The sequence below is a fragment of the Bemisia tabaci genome, chromosome 10, assembly GCF_918797505.1.
Source record: "Bemisia tabaci chromosome 10, PGI_BMITA_v3".
NCBI lineage: Eukaryota > Metazoa > Arthropoda > Insecta > Hemiptera > Aleyrodidae > Bemisia > Bemisia tabaci.
The window spans coordinates 27,614,983-27,634,610 of record NC_092802.1 but is presented as its reverse complement, the minus strand read 5'-3'; the positions used below and the strand labels follow the sequence as shown (position 1 = coordinate 27,634,610).

At 39.9% G+C, this 19,628-nt stretch overlaps 1 protein-coding gene across 2 annotated transcripts in view; it reads right to left on the bottom strand.

Annotated features, from left to right (window-relative positions):
* Positions 1-1,091: 1,091 nt before the first annotated feature.
* Positions 1,092-19,628, bottom strand: part of LOC109044580 (uncharacterized) — a 42,603-nt gene continuing 24,066 nt past the window's right edge. The window contains exons 1-3 of one of the 2 annotated variants that reach the window (XM_019062388.2): positions 19,111-19,441; positions 7,048-7,374; positions 1,092-4,994 (exon numbers count right to left, since the gene is read on the bottom strand). In XM_019062388.2, coding sequence (XP_018917933.2) covers positions 4,503-4,994; positions 7,048-7,374; positions 19,111-19,251 — 960 coding nt within the window. In that variant the 5' untranslated portion in view covers positions 19,252-19,441 and the 3' untranslated portion in view covers positions 1,092-4,502. Of the gene's footprint in view, positions 4,995-7,047; positions 7,375-19,110; positions 19,442-19,628 lie in introns of those variants that run through there. The other variant, XM_019062389.2, reaches the window with a different exon arrangement.

Here is a 19,628-nt window from a genome sequence, read left to right as displayed (position 1 = left end):
TTCATGAGCGGGTGGTTTGAATTCACGCATCAAGAATCATTAAATATCTTCGTCAGGAGTTGATTTTGGTAATTTTCGTTATGCGTATCGTGTTCTACGTGAAATTTTGGTTGAGAAACATGTATCAGAATGCTGAAATTCGTACCTTGTCTAGTGGTCCATTGAATACAGCGTATCAGATCGCTTAAATTCGTACCTTGTCTAGTGGTCTATTTAACAACGCCTGAAGGTTCTTGCGGCGTTTTATCGTACCACGGCAAAGCTCGAGTGACGTGTCCGAGATTGTCCCCATTGGTTGTGTCACCACACATAAAGTCCAAAAACGCTTTTGTGCAATGAATGACAACACCCTAACTTGTTTCTTGACGAAATATCCCGTCCCCCCATAAACTTAATCCACTTCTCGCGTTTTATTGTGTTTTTGAGCGCTGCCCATTATCCCACACACGCTCACGATAAAATGAGTTATAGCCTACTTGAAGAAACGAGGTGTTGATCATAATTAATTTGCCCCCACTCACCTTCACAAACAACCGCGGCTTTTTACGATAAATAGCCTCGATAGCCCAAATTTTCAGCTTCCGGTAGGAGGATCCACCAACCTTCGACGTAAAGAAAAATGGGCCCTTAGACAGGGTTAGAAGTTGAACAAAACAAAAACTCCGTGTTTATTCGACAACAATTCACAGAGAATTCGATGGTGACATTGAATTTTCAAAGCCAACTCATTAGTAAGAGGATTAAAGATTTCTTGTTTCGTAAGAAAACATGCCCCACGAGCCAAGAACTCACAACCTAGTTGAGAATAATCGCATACTCAACTAATTTCGTCATGTTATGCGATTGAAAAGTTTGTTCCTTTTGTGTTCCGGCTTCACCTTGAAAAAGTGTCAAAATACTGTTTATTGAAAGAGGGATGAAATCTGCAAAGACTGTGATTCGAATATTCTTATCCGTTCATGTATAGAGTTATTTTCAATGACGAGTATTTGCACTGGATGAAACAAAGGGGAATCAAGTCAAATTTGGCTCAAAATTGATCAAGTTGGTTGATGGTAGGGTTCATGCGAATAAGTGTTGAATTCATCGAATCTTTTATTTACAATTTTATTCTTAAATGTAATAAAAGTTTATAATTTACTTACAATTTAACATGCTATTGTACAAAAGTTCAATACAAAAAATTGAACAAAATTATTTTCCTACACGTGAGCACACGATTACCACTTTTCAGCGGTGTTGGTAAGTACCAGAGGGTACAAACATAGTAATTAGGTATATGACATTCGCTTACTTCAGCGTAATTATTTGTTTGATGAACAACCAAATTAAACCCATCAAAAAAAAATAATGATAGCAAAACGTTAAAACTGATATAGGACCAATAAAAAGTTGAAACAGTTCATATTTTAGTAAGTTTCGCTTTTAGTTTCAAATTTATTTTTTCATAGAGTGCAATTTTTCTCTCTCGTTTGGGTTAAAAGGTTTGGCTCATCGACATTGACCATTCCCTAGTTAATTTTTAGGTGATAAAATAATTCAAAAGAGAAATGTTATCTCTATCACAGAAAAATTTTCATGAGCGTGTATTAATCTTACCTCGCTGTAAATGCCCAGCTTGATTTTCCCAAACCTCCTTTCGCTAAAAAATTTGAGCTTAATTTGGACGTATTTCTACCAAACAGACTTCAAGTCCCTGTTCCCAGTTCCCTGTTCAAAACGCTCTTTTGAACAGGGCTCATGAGTTAAAGCGCCCAGACGAAGATCGCGCTCCTCGCTCCCCAGCTCGATCATTGCCGCTGACGTCACTGGCGCTTTATTATTCTCATTCACTCCTACGCAAAGAGAACTAACGAGCATACCCCATATTTCTCACTTACACATAGGTCTGTTTGGTAGAAATACATCCATTTAAAGGACTGTCAAATCGAAATCAAGCTAAAATTTTACGATTTTTCCTATCAGTATCTAAAACTGAAAGATCATGTGCTTTGCCGAACAAAATTATTTCAACCTTTAATATGCAAAGCAATTAGTTTTCGATATTTTGAGACTTTACTGAATATCTCTATTTCGTGATCGGTCGTTTGAATAAGACATGAGTTGCAATAATTTATATTAATATTAACTTCACTTTCGTCGATAGAACAAAAACATTCTTTTTTATGGAGATGGAAGTCTATTTTTACAAGTAGCGACTAAAATGACGTAAAGACACAACTTCTAGTATCTAGTCGGAACAACTGTAATTTGACAAGATAAAAGCCAGAGGGACTTAAATTGTATTGCAGCTTTGCAAAAATTTAACTGTCAATTTTTTCATTCCCTCAAGGAAGGTTGCATATTATTTTCAGAAATTGGTCGTAAATTTTCTGTGTGATTTGAAAGAATTTTCTTGAAATTTTCGTTGTAAACAAATAAAAAATAGATTTTCAGATAAAAATTTGAAAACTCCTCTGAAAATAATCTGATACCTGATTTGATTTCAGATGGTCTCGTCACAACAGAAATTTAAGGTGTAATTTTTGGCACCATTTCCTTCAATGATTTTAACGCAAATGGCAATCCACTCGCCCTCTTTCATCTGTGTTGATTTCGTGCAATTATTTATACATAGATAAAAGCTCTTCACAATAGAATTCATATCATTTAAGTCTAGGTGAAAACAAATTCGGCTTCAAATGAACGATAGGTGAACGATGTATCTCAGACTACGGGATTGGATGTCAAAATATATATAATAAAAAATAAAATTAAAAAAACTGCATTTCTCCAATCTATTGCGACATTTGGACTGTAGTATAATCAAATTTTGCTTCCTCGACAAATCGCTCACCCAAAATTAGAGTACCCACATGGAGAAGCACGGACAAATCAAAATATGGAGCTCTTAGGACCCAAAAAGGCAGCCTAATGCCTGACACGGGAAACACCAAAAATGCCGTATCCAATTTTCAGAATCCGATTTCTAACCAAAATGGCCAATAATGTTCATCCTTTCGCATTAATGAGTATATTTTTGCAAAAACCAAGTCAATTGCGTGCTTTTTAAATTTCGGGTCGTAAAAATTTTGATAATAAATCATTCTGGATAGTTTGAGTTCATAGGTTGGCTGCCTTTTTCGGCCGTAAAAGGTCCAAAGGCCTGGATGCACGCTCAAATTTCCATCAATTTCCGATCAAATGGTGACTGGTGCGCACAATCTACCATCAATTTCTTGAAAAAAATTTTCGGCCTGCAAAAATTTGATGGTAGATGATGAAACTATGGGTCTCATCCGTCATATGATTTCAACACGACCGTGCTAATTCCATGCTTATTTCAATCAACACGCTATTTTAATTAATTTTAGATAAAAATTTAAATAACTCTCGACCGCCATTTTTGTCATTATTTTGATCGTAAATTGAGCGTGTATCCAGGCCTCAAGACCTATAACCTCCGAATTACCGACATGTCCGTACTCTCTCATATCGATGGCGAAACTGCAGAAATGCTTATCTCGGGTTGCGGCATTGCAGACTTCCTATCATACTTCATATTCTACAAGTAAAACTACTTTAATAAGTTCAGTGATTTTTACTCTGTTTTCAAAGAAATATTCTGAGAAAACTTCAAGCCAAGATGTTGCTTTGGACACCTTTAAAAAATAAAACAGTGGCGGAAACTTCGTAACACCACAGCCGAGTTGCACATTTTTGCAGTTTCACCGTCACACGGTGGATCGAGTCAATTTTTAAGGTCGGACATGACATTTTTTACTAATACTGCAAATTTTGATGTTTTTACCGTCACATTTTAAATTTTAAGGGTTGCTTCAAGCAGAAAATTTCACGAGGAAACCACTTTCAGAACATCAAAGTTTTGTATGCGCGGAGTTTAAATCTTGTCGTGTTTCCACATTTCGTCCGACCTCTTCCATTGACTCGATCCACCGTGCACTGATGTAGGTCCTCTACCCAAAACTAGAGTCCCTTCATACTGAGAGTCGAGACAACACCCCCTCATGGAGTCACAAACGGGAATAAAGATTACACAAATCGAACGTTTTTCGTAATCTTTGATCGGCCCACTCTCAAATTCCTTTCTCCGTTCCATCTCTCATTCCGTTCGTTCCTTGCCGAACCCGTAATTCCCTGATCCATTCCAGATTGTAATCTTTGCAATCGGCGAAAATGTAATCTTTATTCCCGTTTGTGACACTGTGAAGGCCTAAAGCCCTTCTCCCACGATCAAATGAACTCAGCAAATGCAAGATGGCGGGTTCATCAACATTTGACGGCCCGCTAACATTTGATAGCAGACTTGCGCTAAAACCAGTCGCCATCTTGCATTTGATGACTATTTGACGAGTTCATTTGATCGTGGGAGAAGGGCTTAAAATACGGGAACCAATCAGAAATGGATTCACATTGTCTTGACTCGCAGTGTAAAGGGACTCTACCCGAAACCTGCGCGGAAACACCCTAGAAAACCGAACACAAAAACCAAAACCTCGCCTCTAGAAAGCGACCTTCTTATTGCTGAACTTCTTGCTGACTTTTATGGACTCCTCGGAGAGGAGGTCGTTCTCGGCGAGGAGAGCGCGGAGGTCCTGGGCCCTTCTCTCCCTGGCGGCGCCCCTTTCGGCGAGCTGCTCGATCTCCGCGTCGAGATCGGTGAGGCGGGCCTTGGACTGCTTGGCGCGGGCGCGGGCGGCCAGGCTCTCGTCGTCGGCCTCGGCGATCTTGAGCGCCGTCCACTTGGTGAGCGGCTCCTCGAGGGCGTCGTCGAACGTGGAGGCGGCCGTCGTGCGCCGCTTGGTGAAGATCTCGTCGTCGAGGGCCTCCTGCATGCGCCCGTTGATGCCGACGCTGTCGAGGAGCTTCTCGGAGAGCTTGAGCTTGGAGCCGTTGATCCGGTTGTTGAAGGTGGATTCGAACTCCGACTCCAGGGACGCCTCTTTGTTGAGCCGGGCCTTCTGGGCGCGGAGGCGCTTCAGGGAGGCCGATACCTGGGAGGCAAATTAAACGAGTGTTAGAGACTGAGATGCACAAAAAACACTGGGAGGAGGCGAAGGGAACGCCCAATTGGACGTATTTCTACCAAACAGACCTATGTGGAGGTGAGAAATATGGGGTGTGCTCGTCGAAGCTGCATAAGAAGGAACGTAAAAGTGGGCGTGATTCCATTTGAAGAATTGGAAAAGCGGGATTTTACATTCTATCAAACAGACCTATGTGCAACTGAATGCGGAACTCATGAGCCGCGGGCATGGCAAGAGAGCGTTGTGGACAGGGCTCACGAGTTAAAGACTCCCCACAACGATCCCCCCGTCGTTCCGGAGCTCCTTCGTTGCCGCTGACGTCACTGGCGCTTTATTATTCTCATTCACTCTTAAGCAAAGAGAACTAACGAGCACACCCCATATTTCTCACTTACACATAGGTCTGTTTGGTAGAAATACGTCCAATTAAAGGGCGGTGACACGGAGTTTTGAGGAAATGAGAGAGTGCCAAAACCCGGTTTTAGTGTGTGTATTTTTTGCTTTCTTTTTTCTGCTGGTTTTATGGCTTCGAGTCTAGCACCTTCAGACAACTTTTACACTGAGGAAAAATCCACATTGGATCTAGAGTCTAGACCCTTAAAAACATCGACAAGAAAAAGTACTCTTGATTCGATCAGAATCTAGCTTCAATCAAGAACCGAGCCTCTCAGTTTAAGCGGATTTCGTTTTGATTCGAGCAAAAATCCGATTGAATCAAGAGTATTTTTTCTTGTCAATGTTTTCAAGAGTCTAGACTCTAGATCCGATGTGTTTTTTTTCCAGTGCGGGGTTTTGAGGAAATGAGAGTGCCAACTCCCTTCATTCGTAACCCAGTTTTAGTAAATGTATTTTTTTTTCTTTTTTCTGCTGGTTTTATGGCTTCGAGTCTAGCACCCTCGGACAACTTTTAGACTATGTTTATTGTCCGTAGACATCGAGGGATTTTAGGCACATCCGTGCTCCAGGCTTTTCAAATTTTCAGGGATTAGGGCCGAGTAGAACCTGTTTCGATCTACTCGTCAATACCGAGACAATCAGACGCCCTCACCGATACAACAACCTCCTCAACCTACCTCTTTTGTCCATTGCAAACACCCGCTTCCAACAATAGGATCCCAAGGATCCCTCCATCCTTTCTGTCATCTTTGCAGCTTTGTCTACCAATTTCAACAATCAGCTCGCTGACAAAGGCACGATAAAACAGCGATAAGACATAGCCGACCAATCACGCTCCGCCTCTCAACCTATGTCATCTATGTCTACCCGACAAACACAAAATTTCAACAATCAGGCCGCAGATCACGTATCTCGGTTTGCAACGTCGCAGACTTCCTGCCATATTGCCCTTGTCCATTGCCCACCCGCTTCCACCAATAGGATCCTTCCTTATCCTTTTTTGTCATCTTTGTCTATAGCTTTATCTACCATTGGACCACTGGACAAGGTACGATTTTAAGCAATTTAATACATGTTTCTCAACCAGAATTTCACGTAGAATACGATTCACACATCGAAAATCATTGAAAGCAACTTCTAACGAAGATATTAACGTTTTTATTTCACATTGGTTACGAGGAATTTGAACTGCCCGCTGACAAGAAACTCAAAGCTCTAGGTGAGTCAAATCGCGCACTACAACGGTTTCAGCGAGTTTCTCAATCGAGCAATGTTCATTTCCCACCATGTGTTGTTCAAACTATTAGCAATTTGCTATAGCTGAGCCAAAGCTGCGTCAAGATTGAGGTTGCCGGATTTTTATATCGCAGAGACTGTCATGATAACGTTTAGCGCGCGATGTGAATCACGTAGAGCATTGAGTTTACATGAGCGGGTGGTTCGAATTCACGCAGGAAGAATCATTAAATATCTTCGTAAGGAGATTATTGCGGTAATTTTTGTTGTGCGCATTGTGCTCTACGTAAAATTTTAGTTACAAAACATGTGTCAGAATGCTGAAATTCGTACCTTGTCCATTGCAACACCGCAGTAGCAACTAAATTAGTCTATGCGGGTTGATTACCTCGTTATCGAAGTCGTCGAAGGAGCTGCGGGAGCTGGAGGCGCGGTCGAACTTGGCGCGGCGCTCGTCGATGAGGTTCTCGAAGTCCTCGAGGGCGGACTGGGTCTTGGCGCGGGTCCTGAGGAGGGCGTCCTCGTCGCGGAAGCGCTCCGAGACGGGGGCCGTGGGCGGCGTGGGCGGGGGCGCCCCGGTGGAGCTCGTCCCGTACTTGCGGTCCAGCTCGTCGATCATCGACTTGTAGTGCCGCTCGCCGATGTCGTAGTTGCAGTTGTAGACCTTCGTCCGCGGCCGGGAGAGCACCGTGCGACGCTCCGACATTTTGATGATCTGCAACAGGACCAAAGAACCTGTTAGGTTTGATTAGAATTCTACAAAAGATTCTACCAATCACTGGGGAGAGAAACACATTGGATCTAGAGTCCCAGACTCTTAAAAACATCGACAAGAAAAAGTACTCTTGATTCAATCAGATTTTAGCTTAAATCAAGAACCAAGCCTCTTAATTTAAGCGGATTTCCTTTTATATGATTGTAAGAAGAGATTAGCCAAGGTTTTGTATGTGTTTTCACTTATTTATTTATTTTATAAAAATGTGCTAAAGCTTTTCGGCTTGCGACCATCATCAGAGCTTAGGTTAGAAAGGTCAAAAAACACAAAACAAAAAACACTTAAAAAACATTTCGCTGGTCACAATTATCAATGAATCATTTCCTTTTGATTTAAGCTTAAATCTGATTGAATCAAGAGTCATTTTTCTTGGCAATGTTTTTAAGAGTCTGGACTCGAGATCCAGTGTGTTTTTTTTCCAGTGATTGATTCGGCAAATTTTACACAAACCTACAGCTTAATGGGATTGCATTAATAAAAAAGAACAGTGCTGCCATTTTATTTTATCGAAAGATTCCGAAATAATCCCGATTTCCGGAAACATATTCCGATTTGCCAAAGTTCCGAGAAAAATTCCGATTTTTTAAAAATTCCGGGGAAAAATTCTGAAATGCGCCCGGATTTAGTTGCGAAGATCGTCAAATTTGATCAAAAAGTCCCTAAATTTGATGTCCCTAGATTTGATTGTTTTTTTGGTCAGACTGGCGAAAAGCTGAAGACTTCGAGGAAATTCCAAAAACAGCTGAAAATTCCGGGGATTCAGAAGATTCCGGGAAAAATTCCGATTATTTAGAATAAGGCAGCATTGAAAAAGAACCAGCGTGATTGCAGTGTTGTAAAAATGTTGCTTCTTCAAAATTATCCCAAAAAACTCCCAGAGTGGCATTGCCTCCGACCAAAAAATTGTTAATTTTGATGGAAAATAATTGTGTTAGTTTTAATAGGGTTTCAGGACATTTTGTCAGCGATTTTTTGTCCGCGCACCTTTTTTGTCCTGTAGTTTACGCCCACACGTAAAATAAGCAACAGTTACTTGGTCCAAGCGTTATATTTCAGTCGGTATGTAAAATTACATTGACAATATGGAAATGAGAAATTGAGAAAGAAGGAGGTGTTGTTATGGTTGCTCATTTTCTAAATTAAATTTTATTACTTTCTCCTTTTGAATCATCTTTTTAAATTGTCATTGGTGAATATTTGGTTTTATTTCTGTCCTTAAAATATTGAATGTACAATATACCTTATATATGAAGTATGCGAGTATAAATATTAAAGCAGAACAGAGCGGAGCGGCGCGGCGCACGGAGGGCCAGCAGCCAAGTTTAGCCGGTCAAAAGTCCTCAGAGGCGCCTGAACTTACTAATATGAGAGAATGTATGTTTTTAGGGGTAATTTAGATCGCTGAATCCATATTTTGGGTTTCTTTAAAGAAATTTTGAAGTTTTTGATGAGAATTATTTAAAAAAATTGCTTTATCAACGGGTAATTAATAGCAATTTTTCACTCAAATCTTCAGAGGTACCTGAGATTGTTTTGTGTGAAGAAATTGGTTTCTGAGGGTTATTTTAGTGAGTAAATTACAGTTTTGCTTTCTTTGTTCAACATTTTTCAGTTTAAAATTTAAAAAATTTGAAAAGTGATGATTTATCTTTGGGTAATATATGGGAATATATGTCGCGTATTTTTCAGCAGAATTAGCATTGCATCTCATCTCGCCCAACGAAAATATTCATAGCCTAGAAAACTGCCGAAAACTGCAAGTGAACCAAAGAAATTCTCAAATTTCTGAGTGTGCTTTTACTTAAAATTGACAATTTGAACCCTTCCGACATGTCCAGAAAATTCAGGAGTCGTCTGCATGTCGCGTATTTTTCAGCGTAATTATAGTATTGAATCTCATCTCGCCCAACGAAAATACTCATTGCTCAGAAAATTGCGAAAAATTGCGAGTAGACCAAAGAAATTCTAAAATTTCGGAGTGTGTTCTTACACAAAATTGACCATTTGAACTCTCCAGACATGTCCAGAAAATTCAGGAGTCGTCTGCTTGTCGCGTATTTTTTGGCGGAACCAATGAAAATATTGTTTTAAAGAATGCACTTCTTTTGCCAGAAATTAGAAGATAGAGAGGCAAAGCCGGAATAAAACCTTGAATTAGAAAATTTTATTCAGAATCAGTCATAATTTAACCCCAGAAGTCGGGCAGCAATTGTATGGACATCTATAATAACAATATAAGTAGATTAGCGTAGGATAGCGCCATTATACGACATGCTTGCAATTTGGCAACACTGTCTTTCATCCATATGAACACATCTACGATAGAATCGATATATATCGAAAATCCTAACCTAGAATCGATTTTCGTTAGTGTATTTACAATGAGAAAGAGCATTGATGCCAACATGCAAGAATCGCCAATGCCTGGCACGTGAGTGATCTAATATAAGAAATTAGCATAAAATCCTCGATCTTGCGTCACAAAAAAATTCATAACTCACGGTAAAGCAAGAAAAAGCAAATGAACCAATGAAAATTTAGATGTTTAGGATGTACTGAACCACATGGTAGCGGTCCGTAACCTTACAGATCTTTACAGAAAATTGCAGACCACTTTAAACCTAAAAATTAGGACATTTTCGTGCCCAGTTTTTAATTTTGTGTACCAGACTATACAATGCACAAAATTGATAAAAATACCTTAAAGTAAAATGAAAACATGTTAATCTAACTTGGTAAAACACTCGTTATGTTGGGAAACACTCGAAGGTTTGTGGAACATAACCTTTTGGATGAGCGTTGAACCAAGCCAGCATATAGGATAAATAAACACACCACGCGCGCTCGGGAAAATCTTGGCATCGCAGTCTTATTAGTGATAAGACCCCCAAACCCAGTGATGTACAGATACTCCATGATATACCTCATCGCTCAGTGGTGTCTATTTTCGAATTTTCTGGACAAGCCAAAATGGACTTTTGTCCAGCTAAATTCGATTCCTGGCCCTCTGTGCGGCGTGCTGCAAGCGCGAGAGGCTCACTGGCGCCTACAAACCTAAGTGGATACTTCACGCATTGCGCAATGCTTGAAGTATCCACTTAGGTTTGTAGGCGCCAATGCGCGCTTCGCGCTGGCCGGCTGCCCGCCGTGCGGCGGCGCCTGAAGCAACTATTTCACAACAGAGGTGTTGCACAATATTATACGAAATTGAACGTATTAGGAATGACAGGCATCCTTTAAAAGTACAGACCGTTCCTCGCAAAATAAATTAAGATACTTCTCGTACACAGGAAAAATCTAAGAGCCTTCAGCTGAGGCAAATATAGGGGTTTATCCGGTTTAGGTATTACAAGGTGGACATTTCTTGAATGATAATTGGACTGAGTTAAGCAGAAAGGAACCAACCCACATTTTGGAAAAAATTGAGTCATGAGTGGTTTTGAACGCAACCACTACTCTACTATCTATAGCCAAAAATTCAAAGTTTTTGTTGGAGCAAATTTTGCAGAAATTGAACTTGAAGTTTATCTTTTACATTGAGTCTTATGCAGGAGCCAAACTTTAAACCTCTTTTTCTCGGTTGCATGGGAAATTGTGGGGAAATATTTCTCAAAAAGAGAAAATGTACCGCCTTGTGACGTTATCAGCGGTCTGATTGTTGAAATTGATAGACAAATGAGACAAAAGGGATATGGAGGGAACGCGAGGGATCCTATTGGTGGAAGCGGGTGTTTATAGTGGACAAAGAAGGTAATAATAGACTAACAGAAACCCTTGAAAGCAGATTCTTATTACTTAGTCCATCACTTTCCCTCGTGGTCCATCAAACCACCCGTTTCAACCAATAAGATCGCACCATTTTCCCCGTGTCTTATTTGTCTATCGCTTTGACCATAAATTTCAACAATCAGCCTGCATTGTGTCCCAGAGTTAAAAGGCCAGATTTTAAGAGCATAATCTATGCTAATCTGCAACGTCGTTATGCTAATATAAAACGTCTCGTGAGCCTTAAGATGTCAAATCTCAGTTGGTAAAAATCGCACATATGCCGGGAAAGTTGGCATATCGACGGTGCAAGTCGGCAATCACATAACTCGGTTTGCGACGTCGCAGACTTCCTGTCGTACTTTATTTTTTAAACGGAAAACTATTCAACGGCAATTCTTTAAAACTGCCATGATTTTTCTTCATTAGGCGAAGAAAATTCTGCAAAAACTTCAAGGAATGATGTCAATTAGTTCTCCTTTAAAAAAATAACATCGAGGCGGAGATTTTCAGACACTGCAAACGAGTTATGTGATCGCCGACTTGCACCGTCGATATGTTTGTTCCAAGTCATCTGCAAATTTGATTCGTAGGCTAATTTAAATTGAGGCACTGGATGCGAAAAGGGCACTTCTTGGTTGCAATGTTTCAGAGTCTCCTCTAGTATTTCATTCATTGTAAAGAAAGTGAATGCATCCATTTCACTAAACATTTTACTGAATATTCCATATGATTATACAATTCTCTGTGGGAAGAATTCTGGCAAAATTACTCATTAAATTCTCCCCCACACTGAAAAAAGTGCCTTGTCCGAGAAACAAGGATTCTAGTCTCTCAGACAAGACCGTCTTGTTACATTTGATCCACAAGGTATTCTAGTTCATGGGACCCATACAGTCTTGTTCAGGGAACAAGACTTCCTTGTTGCATAAGTCAAGAGTCTAGTCACGGTGACAAAATTGTCTAGTTCTGGGAACAAGACTTGTCTTGTCACAGTATTCGGAAGAAATTAAAATTGCAAAAAAATGTAGTAAATTTATTTGAATTGCACGATTTACATGAAAATATGTTTGTTCTCTACTTCCTTCACTCCTCTCACACCAGAACCGTCCCATCCGACCTTTCAAATTTATCCGACCTGATCGGGACTTAACCGCGGGACCATCTTACAACGGACCGAGTGTCCTACTGACCGAGCTATCCACGCTGATTAATTGGGGAGCCGAATTTTAGGTATAAGTACAGCCCACAGAATTACTTTTTCATTTTGTTGCTATCTCAGGTCTGTGGAATGCGTAGAGCATCAGATTGTTCGGTTTTTTTATTTTTTACCATTTACTGTTTACGAAAAGGAATTTACATTCTATATCAGATAAAAATGGACAATTTGGGCCAAAAAATTGTGTTTCTTCAAGCAACGATGTTTCCTTTGTTCCGTGTTTATGATTCTAATTTTTATTTTTATTTCATATAATGATAATAATTAACAATATATAAATAAATCAAACGTTAAAAAAATAATTTTATAATTAGATACATTTGATTTTAAAACCTTACGCATGAGGGATTTATTTTTAAAAAATAATTATAAACTTATTGTTTTCACCTTTTTATTAAACATCCAGAAAAATTTTCGGGGAAAAATTATTAAGCATAGTTCTTAAAATACTCTTTCAAAATATATAAAATAATACGCTCTCTTTGAATTTGACCATTACTCGCGGTGAAATAATCAACAAGCAGCAATCAACAACAAATTACAAGCGGTGAAATTCTTGTCACAGTGACAAGACTATCGAGTCCGGTGGCTCAGAAACCGAGCATATAAAACAAGACTGGTCTTGTTGCATTAACAAACGGGCATTGTTTCCCAAACAAACTGAGTTGTTTGGCAGACAAAAAGTCTTGTTCCTGAGACAAGGCAGGCTTAACAAGTTTATCTTGTCTCTACGGCTCTACTGTTTTTTTCAGTGCAAGAGATTAATTAGCAACGGAGATTGTGAAACAGTGCATTCGAGAAGTGCCCTTTTCGCATCCAGGGTCTCAATTTGTAGTGAAAGTGTTTTTAATTTTCTTTAAAAGTAAATATCTCATGGGAGGAAATTTGACAAAATTCAAAAATTATGCGGCTTTTTTTCCTCACCACGGCAATATGAGTAAGAATAAAGACTTTTTCTCTCTACAGGGTATTTGAAAATCCTAATTGGAGTTAGAGTCCCTTTATACTGAGAGTCAAGACAATTCGGCTCATGGATGTCACAAACGGGAATAAAGATTACAGAAATTAAACGTTTTTCGTAATCTTTGATCGGCCCATTCTCAAATGCCTTTCTCCGTTCCTCCTCTCATTCCGTTTGTTCCTTGCCGAACCCGTAATTCCCTGGTCCATTCCAGATTATAATCTTTGCAATTGGTGAAAATGTAATCTTTATTCCCGTTTGTGACACTGTGGAGGCCTAAAATACGAGAACCAATCAGAAATGGATTCAAATTGTCTTGACTCTCAGTATAAAGGGACTCTAATTGGAGTGAGGCCATAATTTTTCTGTTCCCCACACGCAGAACGCTATGACCTCATCCAGTACGTCACTATAAATTCCACCGCAAATAATGACAAACGTAAACAAATACGTCACAGTTGATGGCGTAAGAGGATGTATTACTCAAATGTGGGCGTAACAGCGGATACGCGAACCAACACCGTAAATCTACTTCCTCACAACAGTTTATCTTCGGTTTCAGCAGGAATTCTCGATGCTTCTTTCATAAATGAGAAACGTGACGTCATTTTGGTAGAATTTCAGTATTCATAGCATTTCAACTTTTTACCGCGATAAGTTACTATCAACAAATTTTCATTTTCTCACGGACAGAGGGATTTTTTTCGCCGATAATAAATTTTACTTTTGTCTTAATCCTCTTCAGAATATACTGGGAAATTTTTGAACGAAACATGTCATTGGTTGCATTGAAACTGCAGGCTGGTTGTTGAAATTAGTAGGCAAAGCTATAGACAAAAAAGACATAGTCCTATCCTATTGGTGTAAGCAGGTGGTTGCAATGGACAAAGGAAGTCGATAATAGAGAAACTACCGATAGCCCACAAGAAACCCATAGTTAGTCCATCATTTTCTCCCTTAGTCTACATAGAAGAACGCTCATTTCAGCCAGTAGGATCGCTCCATACTCCTTATATCTTCGTTGTCTATAGCTTTGTCTATCAATTTAAACAACCAGTTCGCAGATTAGTCGAGAGGCGAAATAAAGACGATTCTCGAGAGTAACTTTCTCACCACGGCATGAATTACACGATCAATTCAATGAATTTGATCAAAATCAGCTTGACGAGATTAAACAGTTGTCCAATTAAATTGTCAATGGTGTAAATTGTCTAATTTCTCTCAATGGTGTTGTATTGTTGTACAGGAGATATCAGCATCACAACCTCATAAAAACATTAGAGACTATTCTTTGGAGTGTTGCACATTTTATCACAAAATTTCAAGGCAGAATTTTATTCTGCTTAGTTTATTTGCAAAAATAACAAACATGAGGAAATTAGGCATCGTCTGATGTAGTTACGCAGATTTTAATCAATGATGTCCAAGAATGAAGGTAAACTGCTTTGCAATGATCGTTTCTTGACTAAAATAATAAGATAAGAAGTCTGAGCAACGAATAAATATTTTCAAGTATAAGTGCGCCTTCAAATGAAACGACGCAACACAACACAACTTCGGAGTTAAAATAGTTGCTTCATCCACTTTGCGCTTTTTGAGCAGAGCATGAGTTGAACTGGTGGGAGTCATCACACAATCAATTCAACGCAATTTGATTTGATCAAAAGCAGCATGACAATACTGCCGTGCTAAGGAAGAACGTCATATGAACATTCAAATGTTGCCAAATTTCCTTTCAGAAAAGATTTAATTTTGAAGAAAATTATGATATTTGTCCTTGCAATTTTTAGACTTTTTTCGTTCTCACTGATTCATTTATACCTCCCACGATGTAAGATACGTTACGCATTAACGTCAACAAAATCCTTCAAATTTCTTGAGAGGGGCCGAGGGCCGAGCCCCCCCTACCCCCGCTCCCTTTATTTCCGCCCCTGCATTAGGCGAAGCTGTTCGCTCACTTGCGAGCATAATTTTCACGCAAGAGGGTAACATAGCAGTGCAAGTCCCTGTGTCTAATTCAGTTCTTTGAGGTGAGAAATGAATGGTCCACGCTTACACCACTACCCAATACGAGAACTAACAGAGACGCCAATTACTCATTTCGAAGGCCTAAATTTGACCGCATAATGTGTGTTCTCAGGAAGCTTTTATCCCGGGCCCGATGAAATATTTTGTCTCCGACCGCATCATGCGTCTCCACGTGGACGCCAGTGGCGTGGCGTGCTTTGCGATATATCGATTATTATGCCATTTAAACCAATGGAAAAGGATCGATAAACAGGGTGTTCACAGCGAACACCTTAATAATCGATTCTTTACCATAGGTTTAAATGGCATAACAATCGATATATCGCAAAGCACGCCACGCCACTGGTGAACGCGGAAACAAGACTCATCGGATACCCCGACATTCTGATGCCGTGATCTCATAATTTCGGAAGTTTATTCAGTCATCAGAGAGGAGCCTCGTGTATTCGGCAAGACGATGCGGCTTTGCCATTAACCACTAAAAGTATAGGTTCACGCCTAAATTAATCGTTTTTAGCCGGTGAGTTCGGCAACGCTGTTTGGGTTCGCGCCAGGAGCTGCGCTTCGAGATCGAGTGGGATTTTGATTCACAACTTTTCTGAACAAATCAGTGCACTAATTTCTGAGAGGAATTTAGTGGCCAGTAATTCACCGGATCACAACGAGAAGTGAAAGGGAAGTGCCGCAATGCGTTGCTTCTTTCACGAAAGAACGTAACTACATTTCAATGTCGACGGATTTTTTTAGCGCAAATTGCATTTTTACCAAGAGAATCTCTGACCGAAAATTTCACTCGTTTTCCTTCTAATGTCATACAAAAATTAGACGAATTTTCGACGAAAGTTGTGCAGGTTGATTTTCGTAAAAAATTGAATTGTTTGAGTCAATTTTGCAACCTTCGAAATAAGATACGTTCTTTTGTCCGTAGAAAAGTACTTCTCATAAGAAAAGTAAATGGTTTATTCTTTATACGTTTTGTTATGATGATGACTTTTCTTGTAAAAAAAAAAAAAAAAAAAAAAAAAAAAAAAAAAAAAAAAAATTGAAGGATAATATACCATGTTCAATATTGTCAAAGCTGTTTTTATCCAAATTCGTTGAATTGATAATCGACGATGTAAGTCGGCAATCACATTACTCGTTTGCGGTGTCTGAAAATCTCTGCCTCTGTGGTATTTTTTTAAAGGAGAGCAAACTGACATCATTCCTTGAAGTTTTTGCAGAATTTTCTTCGCACAGAGAAGAAATCACGGGAGTTTTAAAGAATTGCCGTTGAGTAGTTTTCCGTTTAAAAAATAAAATGTGACAGGAAGTCTGCGACGTCGCAAACTGAGTTATGTGATTGCCGACTTACACCGCCGTAATGTGATGACTCTCACCAGTCTGTTCAACTCATCCTCCGCTCAAAAAGCACAAAGGAGATGAAGCAATTATTTTAACTCCGAAGTTGTGTTGTGTTGCGTCGTTTCATTTGAAGGCGCACTTATACTTGGGAAGTATTTATTCGTTACTCAGCCTTCTCATCTTAATTTTTCCATTGTTCAATGGACAAGAATCGATCATAGAGAGCAGTTTACCTCCGTTCTTGGACATCGTTGATTAAAATCGACCTAAAAACATAAGGCGTTGCCTAATTTCCTCATATTTGTTATTTTTTACAAAAAAAAACCACGCCACTGTGTTGGACAGTAATACAACAGTTGCAGCAACTATTCTAGCATCGGGGCTGCGCTGTGTTGCTTCGTCAAATTTTGAAGGCGCACGTCCACTTCGAACTTCAGCACGAACCAATACCGCCGCTAGGAAGGAGTAGGTAGCAAACTCTCGTCGCTAGCGCCGGCGCCACGTAAAAATCAACCGTAATATCCGTTTCGCGATCTTGCAATAGGGCGTTCATTCTAATCGTCAAGCAAGAATAATGAGGCAATTTACCTACAGCAGTCGTTGCCTCTAATTCAATTGTTACAAGGCCGAGGAAAATTCGCGCGACAAATAGACTGTATATTTGCGGTAAATGGCCTAATATTTCTTTCGCCGGGACAGGCACAGAAAGATTTTCGCTTTCTCTCGCCACCCCTCCCTCTCTTATCTCGTCGGTCCACTGACGTAAGAGCTTATCTCGATTTTCAGGTGAGCCCTGTTCCCCGCTTACTTCTATGCTTTCTGGGGCTCATGTGGAAGTCAAGATGCGCCCCCTCGTCAGAGGAGCGACGATCCGCGAGAATAAGTGACGGAGCCAGCGACCGAAAGAGGTTAAAGTCATCCTGCTTCACCATTTATTAGTGCGGGTTCAGAACAATGAACATGAACCTGAAGGAATTTCAGCATACATCTTTTGGCTTGGTTACTCGTGTGGTTATCCCTGCGTGAAATGCAGGCTGAAAATTATATTCCATGTTGCCGTTTCGCATTGGTGAGGCCCGCGACATTATGGAAAAGAAAGAGCGCTGGGTTGTTGCATCATATGGACATTTCCTAATTAATTGCGATACCACCTCAAATTAAGTTGTGGCACTACCACAATGGAGAATTTGCATGCAATTTTTCATTGCTTCACCTGAAAGCGCTTAAGGAGCTGATTTCAAAGTATTTTTATAATTTTTTTCATATATGGGAAATAGTATGAAAATAGATTTAAAAGTGAGAAAATGCACCGCTTAGTGACGTCATCTGACGTTTTATTACCATCGATTTATCTGTGTCAAATTTTGTGTACACATATCTAACTCTCGGAGATTTTGAAGGATTCTCATGGAGGAATGAAACTTCAAACCTCTTTGCCCTCCTCGGTTCAGATTTGATACAACTCGGTCAGGGATTGAAAGTGAAATTTCACATTAAATTTCATGCAATTACAAAAACCTCGAATAAATTGCATAAAATTTTAAATTTGTTGATTTTTTTTTGAATTATTAAGTAAGCCTTTGGAAATCCGGAAGCGTTTCAGGTAGCCTTCATTTTGCAGTGCTATACTACCCTACTGAGGTGCTATACATGGAACCGGCACAAAGAAGAGTTTGAAAAGGAATTTAGCCCTAACCTAACTCTCAAACTAAATGAAAACATTTGCAAGTCGGGAATGTTCTAGGCTTGGGGTGGAAATATCAAATCTAGAATCACTATTTCTAGGCATTCCTTGGTCTCCTGAATGCATCCTAAGAAGTTTATGAATGAAATTTCGTAAAATTTGACGCGAGTAAACTTGATGAAATTTTCCATCTCTGCCTTTGAGCTAAATGCAAATTTAATCACGATAAAGGCATTATCTTTTTTTATCTTCCAGATAAAATCTTATCAAATAAATATCTTCTAGATATTTTATCTAGAGTCACTGTTTCTAAGCGTTTCTTGGTCTCCTGAAAGCATCCCCAAAAGTCTCAACAAATTTCATGAAATTTCCATGTATTAAACTCGGTTCTGCGGGCCGATTATTGAAACTGATAGACAAAGCTATAGACAAAGACGACAAAAGGGATTTGGAGGGATCCTATTGGTGAAAGCGGGTGGTGGCATTGGACATAGGAGGTAGGTAATGGACTAACTAAGGGCAACCCACGAGAAACCTGACAGTTAGTCCATCATTTTCTTCCTCAGTCTATAAGAACCAATCATGTCAACCAATAGGATCGCTATATACTCCTATGTCTTCTTTGTCTATCGCTTTGTCTATCAGTTTCAATAATCGGCCCGCAGGTAAGCTCACCTCAAGTGTGCTGAGACGCTGGCAAAAATGCGGTTTGACCCCCGAGTTGATGAAAACATAGTAAGGATCGCGCTCCTGCGGTATGAGGACGAAGACAGCTTGAGGGTCCTTCTTCGAGATTTTCGACCGCTTGTAAATCATGGATCCGGGATGTTGGTCCAGGGAACTATACTCTCATGTCAGGTCAGGGTCAACTCGCGCGAGAATGTCACGAACCGGTTCGAAGATCATGCGCCGCACCTCGGAACCACGCGCTTTGGTGAATTTTACAACAACCGCACCCACCAACTGAAACATACTGCTGTTTCTATGAGTATTGTGACTATCTCAGAACATGACGGGTCTTCAAATCCTTTCTTGCGGTCGGTCCAACCCCATGTCCATCAACTTACTTGGTACGCAGCGTGCAACTCACAAGTTCGGTATTCGAAATTTGTGCCAAACCGTGCACGAACCCCTATTCCTCGCGTGTGAGATTAAGGTGTCAGGCTTAGAATTTCGCAACATCGCACTAAGAT